The 12615-nt window shown below is 39.6% G+C and overlaps 1 protein-coding gene and 1 pseudogene across 1 annotated transcript; both read right to left on the bottom strand.

Annotated features, from left to right (window-relative positions):
* Positions 1 to 1871: 1871 nt before the first annotated feature.
* Positions 1872 to 2199, bottom strand: LOC123461598 (annotated as a pseudogene).
* Positions 2200 to 3543: 1344 nt separating this feature from the next.
* On the bottom strand, positions 3544 to 5722 carry LOC101599186 (lithostathine-1). Its single transcript, XM_004660541.2, has 5 exons — positions 5659 to 5722; positions 4999 to 5117; positions 4554 to 4691; positions 3799 to 3910; positions 3544 to 3605 (listed from the first exon to the last, which is right to left on the bottom strand). The coding sequence occupies exons 1-5, from the start codon at positions 5720 to 5722 to the stop codon at positions 3544 to 3546; spliced, it is 495 nt and encodes a 164-aa protein (XP_004660598.2).
* Between the last annotated feature and the right edge of the window lie 6893 nt (positions 5723 to 12615).

Genomic DNA, 12615 nt, shown 5'->3' with positions numbered 1-12615 from the left:
ACAAGTACATTTACATATAACAGGACTGTGAGATGACAGATGAGCACGGTTGGAGTGCTGCTTTTCTGTTGCTAAGGGTGGATGAAGTATGGTGATCAGCCTTCCAGAGCAGGTGCTGGGTTCCTGGCACCAATTATTTGATGTGGGACCAAAGAACAGCAGGAAGACAAAGGGAGCTAAGACATAAATGATGCCTACATTCAAGAGGGGAGGCCTGTCCGAGCCAAAGACAGAGAAGAAAAGTATGAGCTCTGGCTGCTGACCCTCCTCATGCGTGACAACATGCTAAGGGGACTTGTGAATCTGTCTAAACTAAAGTGTAGCAGATTTGCCACCAACTAGATACAGAAGTAACTCTAAATTGATATTAAAATGATACCCATAGAAGGAAATGCCTAAATATTGTAATGTCAGTTACCTACCATTTCACTCTCACAAGACTACTTAGTTTGCCGTAATTACTTAACAATTATTCACCTAAACTCAGCTTATCCTGACAGTTTCAGGGCTAGTCTTCTCAACTACGTTTCATCATAAAGTTCCTTTAGGAGTGGGGGTATGGCTAGTCATAGAGTGCTTACTTAGCATGTGCGAGACAGCACGTTTGATCCTCAGCATTGCAAAAATCCCCACAAAAATCTTATTTAAATGTTTAGAGAGTAAAAATAAGACACTTATGCTCTCATGTAAATGGAACAGCTGTAGTACCACAAGAAACAAAGAAAAGGGGCTGAGAAGAAAACAGAAGGCATAGAATGTAAGCCTTTTGTAAAAAACTCTACTGTGCCAGTGTTGTGTGGAAGTAGTTTCTACACTGAAAGTTTACATAAATATGAATTACAATTTTCATAAGTCAAAATGAAACATTCTGCATAGAACAAAAGATATGCCTAGGCAACATATGGTATTTGTAAAAGGCCACTGAAAGTCATGAATGTTAGTAGCAAATGAAAAGCTTAATTCTCTAAAACAGACTGAGTACAGATTTCAGTTTGGTATTCTATAAGCTCAAGATTGTAAACTATTCTTAGTATACAAAACCAGTAATGGCATACAGTTGTTTGTGTAGGAAGTCTTGTGCTTCTGCTTGGCACATTATCTTTCTAGTATGTGAAATTAATACAGACATTTGTAAAAGGTTGTGCAAAACTATTGTATTTACAAAAATGGCACAAAAATTAATGCAACAGTCAGTGCACATGCACATGTCATTCACATCTTCAACAAGGAAGGCATCTTAACCCTACAGAACTGAAGAGAACCAGCATCAACACAGCTGTTAAGCACTGAAGTCACACAAATTACACCAGGTTGGGCAAATATTGCCCAAGTAAAATTCTATTGTTAAAGCTGAAACAGGTTTAAGGCCATTCAAGTTCAAGCAGTTATTCAAATCTTTTGGAGCCCATCTACTTGTGTTTGAATTATGTGATTTTCTTCCAAGTTGTGGTCTTAAACTTCTGTTTTACAAAATCCAAGAGGAAAATACAGAAGAAATCAATAAAACAGGGTATATTAAAGAAGAGTAACATACAAAGCTATAATTATGATGAAGTAAGGAAAGCCAAAACAGTAAAACTATAAAACTTGTTACTTGCTGGAACCAGTCCTACACTGAGTTAGGTTAATATATACAATTATGTTCAAGTAGATTACTTATGTTTTCTAACATGTCCTTTTCATCAGTGCACTGTTAAATTAACCAAAAACTCTACACATGTATATTCCTTTGTAATAGCAGCACACACTACCGCTACCTGCAAAGCTGTCAGTCTCACATGACTTGGTGAATGAAAGAAAACAGAAAGTGGGTAAATATGGTAAGGAAAAGTAATGGGGATTTGAAGGCTCATGCAGTTCAGCTCTTTTAATCAGCCCCCCAGCTTTCTAGCCAAAAGGGAAGGCTTCCGCTGAGGAAGGTCTTGCGGGCTGGGAATGGGGTCGCTGGTGACCTCTGTCTTATGGGGGCTGCTGCAGGAAGTTGCTTGTTCTTCATCTTGGCTTTAGCCATGTTGTAATCCCCAGAATCAAAATACTTTTGCCTTTTCTGTAATCTTTTTCTTAAAAAATCAGAGCCGCCAGGTTACTGCCCCAGGAGAGGGTACCAGGCTTTTAATTTTCCTTCTTCAGCTTTCTCTGGACTAGTCACTTTATCTTCCATTTCCTTCTGCTCCTCGGCCCAGGGACCTCCGCGGACATGCTGCTACCTCTGCAAACTGCGCTCCTCTGGCCTACGACGCCCAAGCACTTCCTCTTTCCTCATTTATTTTGTTTTTGAATGTCCCTCTCATTTCCCTACTACCTCCTTAGGTTGGTCTTCAGGAAGTGCAGGCTCTATTCCGAGTCATTTCTGGACTCATGATTAGATCCCTCAGTTTTATTTGTCTTGTGCTGTTCCATGTGGGACTCTAGTTTTCTCTGTTTTTGTGCTATACCTCAGACTACTCAGACTGACTGTTTCACTGGATTGTTTGATTAAATGGCATTTAAAGGTTTTATTTATATGGCTGAATTTAGAAATGGTTTGTGCCCCTGAAAAATTAATTTGTTGAAATCCTAATTCTGCACACTTCAGAATTTGAATGTTTGTAGATATAATTTAAAAGGGGTAATTGAGCATGACTGTATATTTTGTATACCTAATTTGTCATATATATTTATTTATTCAGTTTTTTAGTCAAAGGGTATCATTTAACAAGTCGCTGGCCTGAAAGACTCCCATTTTTTCAATACCAATTTATTCAGCACTTGCCACTTGGAAATTATCCATAAATTATCACATTCACTATGACCTAAACATGTGTAACTAAGTACTAATAATGGCTTCCTGATAAATCAACATTTAAAATACCTTTAGAGCTCCCAAATTCCCTATCTATCTGGGAATCAATAATGTAATAATTTGCAAAAATCAAATCACAAGAATACTATGTTAATACTGTGATTTTAGATGAAAAATTTAAGGTATATATAAGCAAGAAGTCAAGATGTTGATAAATCAACCTCCATGTTATGTGGTGAAATTTTTTTTAAATTTTTTATTTATTTATTTGAGAGCAACAGACACAGAGAAAAAGACAGATAGAGGGAGAGAGAGAGAATGGGCGCTCCAGGGCTTCCAGCCTCTGCAAACGAACTCCAGACGTGTGCGCCCCCTTGTGCATCTGGCTAATGTGGGACCTGGGGAACCGAGCCTCGAACCAGGGTCCTTAGGCTTCACAGGCAAGCGCTTAACAGCTAAGCCATCTCTCCAGCCCAAATTTTAAAAGGAGCTAAGCTAAAGCAATCCAGAGAATGTTACAGTCACTTCCATTCCAGTAACCCAAGCATTGGCAGTAGCTTGCTGAATGCAAAAGACAGCACAATTTGGGTAAATACTTTTATTTTATTGTATTAGGGTTCTAGAGGATGTGGAGTATAAAGATACTACGGGTCAGTGGGGCAAGGTCAGCAGGAAAGAGAGTCTAATTTAGGTATTATAGATGTCTTGTTAAATGTTTGACTCCATATTAATTTCACATCCGAGTTTAGTTGCTTTTAGCTTCAGAACTTGCAGACAAAAGAGTACAGAGAGTCACATGACTCATCCTTCCATTTCTTGTATCCTACAAACCAATGAGAAGAATCAGACAGAGAGAAAGTGATAGTGGTCCCATGTGACTCCAGGAGACAGGTCTAGACATAAAGGAAACTGTCCATTACTTGCAAGAGGAGAGCATTACCTTTCCCTACCACTAATGCTCAGGTCCATCCCAAGAGCTAAGGAAGAGATAACAATAAGTGGTCAATGTCTCTTACCTGTTTTTGAAGTTAGGGTCCCACAATAACCACGATTCGCACTGTTTGGTGCTCCAGTGGCCCAGGATTTGTAGATAGACAGGGACCCACTGCTCCAGTGCCAACGTCGGTTCTAGAGGGCAGGGGGCAATAATGATAGACATCACTCAAAAATATAGAAAACACCTGACCTGTGCACATACTAGGAAAAGGGAAAAAATGTATAAAACTCAACCTCATTGGACCCTGAATATCATATTACTTTCTTTGCTTTTTCTCAGTGTTTTCCTTTCCTAGAATATCCAACTTCTTCCTCTGTCCCACAAAAATGTAAATGTTCAGATGTTGAAAAGCTCATAAATGCACATTAGAGAAACTGATTCATAGTTTATCTTTCTTGAGGTCCCAAACCCTCATGATCCAAGATGGCATTAGCTGCTGGTGTATAGTTTGATATAGCATCAGTTTCTTCCAACGTAGAAAATAGAGTCTCTTGTATATTATCTACAAAGATCTTTCTTCTAACACAGAAATTACAAGATAGGTTAGCAGTATTATATAAAAAAATGCTTTGCTAAAAATACAATGACTTCCTCTGTGAATAGAACACTACAGAGGTTGAGCCTTACACTCCCTCACAACCACCCACAATGATCTCAACAACCCCTTGTGTTCAGGTTTCTTTCACACGAACATTATAAAAGCTGAGTCATGACATGTCCCTCCCATTTCCCTCTTACATAATTATTTGGGGATACATGAGGCTGTATACTGACCCGTTTGGGATCATGGAGACCGATCCAAACAAAAGAATCTGTAGTCCCACTCTCCTTAATCAGAGAAGCCAAAAAGTTGCCCTCAGCCTGGTTGAGGACAGACACCAAGTAGCCGGAATTCATGTTCTGGCAAAAGAGCTGTGCAGGGGTGAAGAGAAAAGGAATTACTCATTTGAGAATAATGACCTGAACAATATACAAGCCCTCCCAAGGAAGGTGGCAGAAAAGGGACTGTGCAGAAATATTCCTGGAGAAGTTGTACCAAGAAATGTGCTGGGAGGGGTCAGAATATTAGTGCACAGAAGGGAAAGATTTAAGATGGCGGTGAGACAAGTCCCTGATGAGACTTATTTCACTGAAGTCACCAGGGAAGCCAGAACATTGCAACTCCTCTTCCTCAGCTGTCACTCCCATGCCCCACCCAGACACGGCTCTGCTCACTCACATCTGCATCAGCCCAGGTCATGCGCTCTTCCATGAAGTAGTAACAGTAGGAACCATAAGCATTGGCACCTTCTGGGCAGGTGATGCGGGCAGAGGGCAGGTCTTCCTCAGCTTCCTGGCCTAGGGAAGGAGGGAAGTTAACCGAGAAGCACAGCACAGAGCAACAGCCCCAAGGTGAGTTCGTTTCCTCTGTGGGTAAACTGCAGGACCATGAAGGGCCTGCTTGCTTCTGCTCTCATGCATCTCATCTCTCAGACTCTCTTTCCTCTAGACAAGTCCTCACAATGGACCTTCTGATCATATATTTATTCCTGCTTCTGACCATTCTTTTCTGAGGCTTGAGCTTCTCCTTTTTCTCACGCCTTTTGTTTTTCCTAACAGATAACTTCCCTTAGTTCTCCATCGTTAATGTCCATATATAAGCCTTCTGAAACCTGACATGAGATGTATATTTAACAAAGTAAACTACAGTCTCTTCAGTGATCATGCAAAAGAAGTGATTTCATCTCAAACTCTCTGATAAGGTGGGATGGAAGCAGAACTAAGGAACTCCATGTAACAATGCTTAATGTTGACTCTGTCTCTTCTCAAGCATACTAGTACACAGAGGGACAGGGTGAAACCTTCAGATCTGTTAGGGGTCTTAGTGTAATGACCTCACCTTGGCTTGGAGACAAGTATACCAGGCAGGAGACCAGAATAAAGTATGTGTTCCTCTGAGCCATGATGAATGGCTGTGGGTTTTGTGCTTGCGGGAATCAGCAGTCTCTACTAAAGAACACAGAGAAGACCTGTAGGGATGTAGAGCAGAGTCATTTGTCTCTAGATTCCTGTGTACAAGAAGGTTCTCTGAAATGATCATATTCTCTGATACTTGTCTTGACTGTCTGTGGATTACACAGACCAGCAAATCAAAGGTGGCATTGGCTCCTGTTACAGTGTCAGCACTGCTAGGGCCTCTTACATTAAAATCCCCATTGTCTTCCATCAGCAATAAGAATATTGTGCCATTTTAAAGGTCCCATCCCCTTGAATGACACTTACCTCCTGTCCCGGTAAGGAGTTTCGTTTGCCTAGGCAGTGGTGCGTCTTTTATATGTAATAAGGGTGGATAGAAGAGCTATGACATTCAAGCAAGGGGAGGGCCAAGAAGTGTCTTATGATATGCATTTGGCACTGACACATGCAAATCCTGGAATTGGGAGTTACATATTACTGGTTGCCCTGGGAATGGTCACAGAAGTGTGCTTCCCATTAACAGGTTGGAAAAGTTTCCAAAGTTAAAGATGGGTTTGTCTTTCCACTAAAGCAACCATATGTCCAGTTCTCATGGCCTGGAGCAGCCCTGAGAGGAAGAAGTCCCCTACAGAAACTCAGCATGAGGAATGAGAAGGGATGACAACAGGATCAGAGATTGGGTGAGCCGGGCACAGGACTGTCTATGGCAAAGAGACAGAAGGTGTAGAAGGACAAGTGGTGGATGGAACATCCCTGTTGGGTCACTAGCAAAGTAATTTTTTTAATGCATATAAATTAGGTGACTACTTTAGCACCATACTGTTCAAGAAAAGGGGCCAAAAATCCTACTTTCCCTTCCAATATTCCCCTCCTCCTTTTCTTTCTTATTGTCCATGAGTGAGGGTTGTATGCACATTTGTGTATGTATAGGTATGTGTAGTGTACATATTTGTGTAGATGCAAGTTTGTGTAGAGGTTCATGTGCAAATTGTGTGTGTATATGTGTCTGTGTGTGGTATACATGTATGTACATGCATATGTGTGTATTTCTATGTGTGTAGATATACAAGTTTGTATACAGGTCCATGTGGGTTTGCATGTGTGTGCAGGCCAGAGGTCAATGCTGGGAATCTTCTGTAATCCTTCTCCACCTTATTTTTCAATCCAATATCTAAAATGTCTCTCCTTCAGCATATTATTTCTTTGGAAAAGATTTATATAAGTCTAATGGTTCAGAGGGCAATCTGCCAAATGGAAGCCTGGAAACAGGAAGTGTGATGCTGTGAAAAGTTTATTTAATAATGAAAATTAAACACCAATAAAGCATTAAACAGCTAGAAAGCTTTGTTTTAGAAAATCTTATCATTAGTTATGCACATACTCAATGTGTAAAGAGCACATGTTGGTACCATCTTTACCCTCATCCCTGCCTCCCCACAGGGACCTTCCTCATTGGCGATTCCAATTATCCCCTTGGGGATTGCAAGTTATGCATTGTGGGGGTAGCCATCAATTATGGGGAGGAGGCAACATCTCTGTGTGTAATGTCTCAACTTGTGATTCTAACAGTCTTTCCGCCCCCCTTGTCCATGAATTTCTCTGAGCCATGTTGGGTTCGTTTTAGGTCTAATTCAGTAATGGGCTCTTGGGAGCCTCTGTGTCTCTAGATCTCTGATTTGGTAGGACTTGAGTGTTCTCTGTGTCTATTTACTTCACCTTTGTGCTGATAACAGGTTCCCCAAGAAAGCAGCACTATTGCTTACTTCCCCAGTTACTCTATGGTTTCAGCTGTGGCCCTGGTTCATGTGTAAAAGAACATAGTTCTTTCTCTTCTCCATCCTTCTATTTTCAATGTCATGTGCTTGTAAAACATAGGTTACAGATATGAGAGTAAATATGAGATATTTGTCTTTTTGAGTCTGAGTTATTCTGCTTAATAGGATGATCTCCAGTTATGTCTATGTAATGAAAAATAACATTGTTTCACTCTTCCTTATGGCTGAATAAAAATTGTATTTCCATACTATATTTTCTTAAACTATTCCTTTGTTGATGGGCACCTAGTCTGATTCTAGAACTTGGATACTGTGAATAGTGCCATGATAAACAAGGGTGACTGGCAGTCTCCATGGTGTGTTGACTTACTTTCCTTTGGTTATATTCCCAGTAGACATCAAGCTAAATCACCAAGGGATGTTTATTTGTTTGATAGTTTATTGCCGGAGACGGCAAACATGCCATTTCAGGATCACGAGAAATTGAGCGCTGAAGAGCTGCTTGACGCAATTCCAGCCCAGCTGTCTCTTCCTTGAAGTCCAATGTGGCCTCTCTATAGAAAAATCTTTGGCTCTCTATGCTACAGAAATGTGTGGTTTTCTGTATAATGTTTGTCTTTCTCTGTTTTACACTTAGTGTCCCCATCTCTAAGTCTACTTTTCCAGTAAAAATTGGTGGTGGTGAAGTGTTGGTCAATGTATCTGAAAGAGGCTCTGGCATAGAATTGGAAAAATAAAATGGGTTGGAGATAATTGTTTTCCTTAAAGGCCTTAAAGAAAGTCAGGCATGGAGTACAGTACACTTAAGAGGAAACAATGAACCTCCTGGAACAAGGTAAAAATTGTTATATGACTAATTTTTCTAAATGGTGGCAATTGAAATTGACTCTTTACCAAGAATCCTTACAGAAAAACAAGGGAAGTCAGAAAGAGTTCAATCGAGGGGACCAAAGTCTAAGTATTAGAGGGACATGAAAAGGAAAATTCAAAATAAATAATTAAAGGATAAATGGATCTACTGGATCAGTGATTAATGATGGGAAGCCCCATTTATGGTTGTTTTGCCTCTGACTTTTAACATAGCAATTGAAAGTAGAAGTTCAGGAAATCACAAGTGCTTGACTGCACATACATGGGGAAAGTGTGAGAATAATTAATCATTACAGGGGCCTGATGACTTTACTTGAGGTGAATAATTATGGGATTGTTTGATCAAAAGGAATAACAAAATGTTTCTATGAATTCTGTGAAATTGTACTTTTCTTGAAGTTTGTTCTTACATGACATGATCAAAAAAATAAAAGACTGAGGCTAAGAGCTGTGGCAGCAGAGAAGCAGAGAAATATAGAAGTATGGAAGCATAGAAACAGGGAAAAACAGAGAACAGAGAAAAAAACAAAAAAAAATAGAAAAAGAAAAAAAGAAGAAACAAATAGAAAAATATAAAAAGAAAAAAAAAATAGAAACAGAGAAGGCGGCAGAGAGAGAAAGATGAAAAAAACTCAGCTGCCTTCAGCATTAGCCTGTCAGCTTGCACCAGAACTTGACTTCCAGTCATTATTTCGCCGTTCCCTTTCACAACTCTCTTTGGAGACCCTCCTTCAAGCCAGCGCTGGACCCTGGCAATTTATTTATTTATTCATGTTTGAAGTAGGAGGAATTGAAGCAAAAGCCTTCTGAGGCAAGCACTCTCTCATTGAACTATATACCTAGACACCATTTGTAGCCTTTTTTTTTAGTATCTTCCATATGGATTTTCTGAAAGACTACACTACTTTACATCCCCATTAACAATATATAAGATTCCCTGCAGGAATGTGTTCATCTTTGTTTTGATAACAGCCATTCTGACAAGATTGGGATGGAATCATAATGCAGTTTTTACTGTGTTTGGTAAAGATGTTGGGCGTTTTTTCATGTATTGTTTGGATTCATTTACTTTGTCTTTCAAGAAGTGTGTTTTTTATTTGCCCCTTTATTGATTATTGTTTTGCTTAATTTTTTAATTCTTTATATATTTTCAATCTTAATTCTCTGTCAGATATATAGCTGGCAAACATTCTATCCCATTCTGTAGGCTCACTCTTCATCTGCGAATTGCTTTCTTTGAAAACAATTCTAAGAACTGACAGGAGATTTCAGGTCATTACAACCCCCTCCACAAACTTTGATATGTGTTTTTCCTAATGTAGTATTTATTAGCCAAATCTTATATAAAGATTTATGCATGTATCTCTCTCTAAATATTAATAATAAATATTTAACAAAATTGTAAGTGAACCTGAAGTTATATTTGTCACACAATATATTCAAAGTCAGAATCAGCTTCTGTTGAAGAAGACCACTAAAGTCATCAAAGGGTCAAATTCATCAGTCTACAGTGTGTTTTTGTTTGTTTGTTTGTTTTGTTTTTTGAGGTAGGGTGTCACCTCTTAGCTCAGGCTGACCTGGAATTCACTCTGTAGTCTCCGGGTAGCCTTGAACTCATTCATGGCAATCCTCCTACCTCTGCCTCCCAAGTGCCGGGATTAAAGGCATGTGCCACCATGCCAGGGCTCTAAGTTTGCAGTTTTAATGAATCATCATGATCCAACTCATGACTAAAAGAAAAATCTTTAGAGAACACAATGTTCTAAAGCATTTTTCATCCTGGTAGGGAAATTTTGGTCCACACATACACACATGATTACACACTAAACACACATACACATTGCTTATCAATTTAGATAATGAATGGAGGCCTTGAGGTAGATATATACACTATTATATTTTCAAACATTAACAAATGAGCTATAGAGATAACTCAGGAGTTAAGGTACTTTTCTGTAAAGCCTAATGACCCAGGTTAAATTCTCTAGCAGCTATATAAAGCAAGATGCACAAAGTAACACGTATGCCTGGAGTTCATTTTTAGTGGCTGGAGGACTGAGCATGCCAATTCTTCCTCTCCTCTCTCTCTCTCTATCTTCTTGCAAACTAAAATAAACATTAAAAATAAATAAGCTATAAATTTCCATGTAGAATATTTACTTTGCAGTCAAATTTTCAAGGTATTTCTATTGCAAAATCAAATAAAAGATTTCATCATCTTTAACATAACTCTCTTCTGCAACCACTAGATTCTGCATAGACAAAAATCAGACATTTTCATTTAATTGGGGTAAAAGGTAGAATCAAGAGTTGCAATGCATTGTGAATAAAACAGTCTTTCACTCTTTTCTGCTTTTTTTCTTTGCTGACTGCCTCACATGCCTTTATTATTCCCTGGTAGGTCCTTTGCATTCCTTCTGTGGCTACTTTATCCTTTTTTAGATACTTTTATGCAAGCCATTTTCTGGTTGCTTCTGCTTCTCATGGTCATGGGAATCAGGCACCTGCAAGTACTCAACAACCTTTGCCAGAAGAAATGGTTTTTTTTTTTTTTTTTTTTTTTTTTTTTTTTTTTTTCTGAGTGGGCTACTTTCTGTCTACCTGGAAGAGTGCTTCACCACACAAGGAATATCTGCACCCACACAGCTGTGCATCTACTATAAGTGCCCCAGAGCTACTCCATAATTTTCTCTTTATGTCTCATAGGTATTCAAGACTCTCCTCAGTGGGTGTTCCAGGGCTGAATCCCAAGTCTCCCCTCGGTTTCCTGGGCAGCATCCTGACTATATCTTTTCTTGGTGCCTGGATTGCTCCCTTACTACATTTTGATTACTACTCTTCTCAGGTGCTATGTGACAGCCCTTCTTCATCTACTCTTATGAAACCCTTCAAGCTGTACCTCCTCTTGTACTATTTGTGTGGACCTGACCTTGTATAGAAGACAGTACATGCAGAAAAGCAGTCTGCAGCTGCCTCATTCTGATATAGCCTGACCTTGTCCCACAACCCCATTCCCATGTGTTTTCTATGTTTGATAAAAGAAAGTTGTTGCCAAAGCTTTTCTGAGTGTGCTTAAAATAAAGCAACACGGGTTAGGTGGTGCTATAATGTCTCCATCAGAGCTTGCTGACTACCTGATCCCAGCTTTTGCTCTATTATTTGTGTCTTTTTTTCTTTCTAATCCTTGATTGCCGCAAAAGGTCAAAGCCATGGTGGTTATGGCAGGTCACCAGTTGGTGGCACTTTGGGAACTAGAGCCTCCCAGAGATGCTGTATCTGGAGGCAGGCTTATGGGTCTTATAGCTAGTTTCTCTTTCTAGTGTTTGGTACTGTGCCTTGCTGCTGTTGTTCACCTGATATTGGATGAGGTGATGTCCAGCCTCTGCTCATGCCATGTTTTCCCCTGCCATCATAGGATTTGCCTCTAGTCTGTAAGCCAAAATAAGCCCTTTCCTCCCATTAACTGACTTTAGTTGGGTACTTTCTGCTACAGTAAATTGGTTCTGAGGGTGTAGTTGTTGCTACTAGAAAAATCACTGTGGCTTTTGGCCTTGTGGAGCTGTTTTATGGAAGAAATATTGGAGAATTTGAAACTTTGGCCTAAGAGATGACTTGCAGTGCTATAAGTACAGCTTGATGGACCTTTATGGTCAAAGTTGAAAGACATGAATGCACTAAGAACTATGAACTGTGAGATTTGGGGGCAAGAAAGATTGTTCAGTGGCTGAAGCAATTTCCTGGACTGTGAGATTTTGCTTATGAGGGGAAGAAAGAACTTTGTTGTGACTGGGCTACAGATAATTTATGTGAGAGGCTTGCTGTGTTCTGCCTGCCTGTGTCCTGAGAATGTGTGCAGAGTTGCATTGTGTATAAGTGGTCTTCTGTGAACAGAGGAATATGTCAGAGACAGAAATGAAATCTTTGGACCAAAACTGCAATTTTTTTAGGGATTACAACTATTGTGCTTGGGCCAGGTCATCAATATTGGGGCAGCAGGAAGAATGAAGACTCTTTTGAAGTAAGAGGTCTAAAAGCTGAAGGAGATTTTCTGCTCTTCAAAGTTTGCTTTTTACTCCCCACACTAACAAGTTGGTAGCCCACCTGGTACTATGAAGTATAAAAAAAAAGGATGAAAGAGAGAGTAATTGGATTTGCCACATGGTTTTGACTTTTGAAGTGGCTATGGGCAATGTGAAGCAGGCTTATTGGCTTACTTACTTGGAAGTCCAGTGGAG

Source organism: Jaculus jaculus, chromosome 6 (assembly GCF_020740685.1).
Source record: "Jaculus jaculus isolate mJacJac1 chromosome 6, mJacJac1.mat.Y.cur, whole genome shotgun sequence".
Taxonomy (NCBI): Eukaryota; Metazoa; Chordata; class Mammalia; order Rodentia; family Dipodidae; genus Jaculus; species Jaculus jaculus.
Note: the sequence above shows the minus strand (reverse complement) of the source record. Positions and strands in the feature narration are given on the sequence as shown.

What these genes read in the sequence shown, in the direction of transcription:
- LOC101599186 (XM_004660541.2), bottom strand. Translation starts at nt 5,722, where the DNA reads ATGGCTCAGAGGAACACATACTTTATTCTGGTCTCCTGCCTGGTATAC. An exon ending in TGACCTGGGCTGATGCAGAT is followed by an intron (nt 4,692 to 4,998) that starts GTGAGTGAGCAG and finishes ACCCCTGCACAG; the next exon opens with CTCTTTTGCCAGAACATGAA. An exon ending in GACCCTAACTTCAAAAACAG is followed by an intron (nt 3,606 to 3,798) that starts GTAAGAGACATT and finishes ATTGGTTTGTAG; the next exon opens with GATACAAGAAATGGAAGGAT.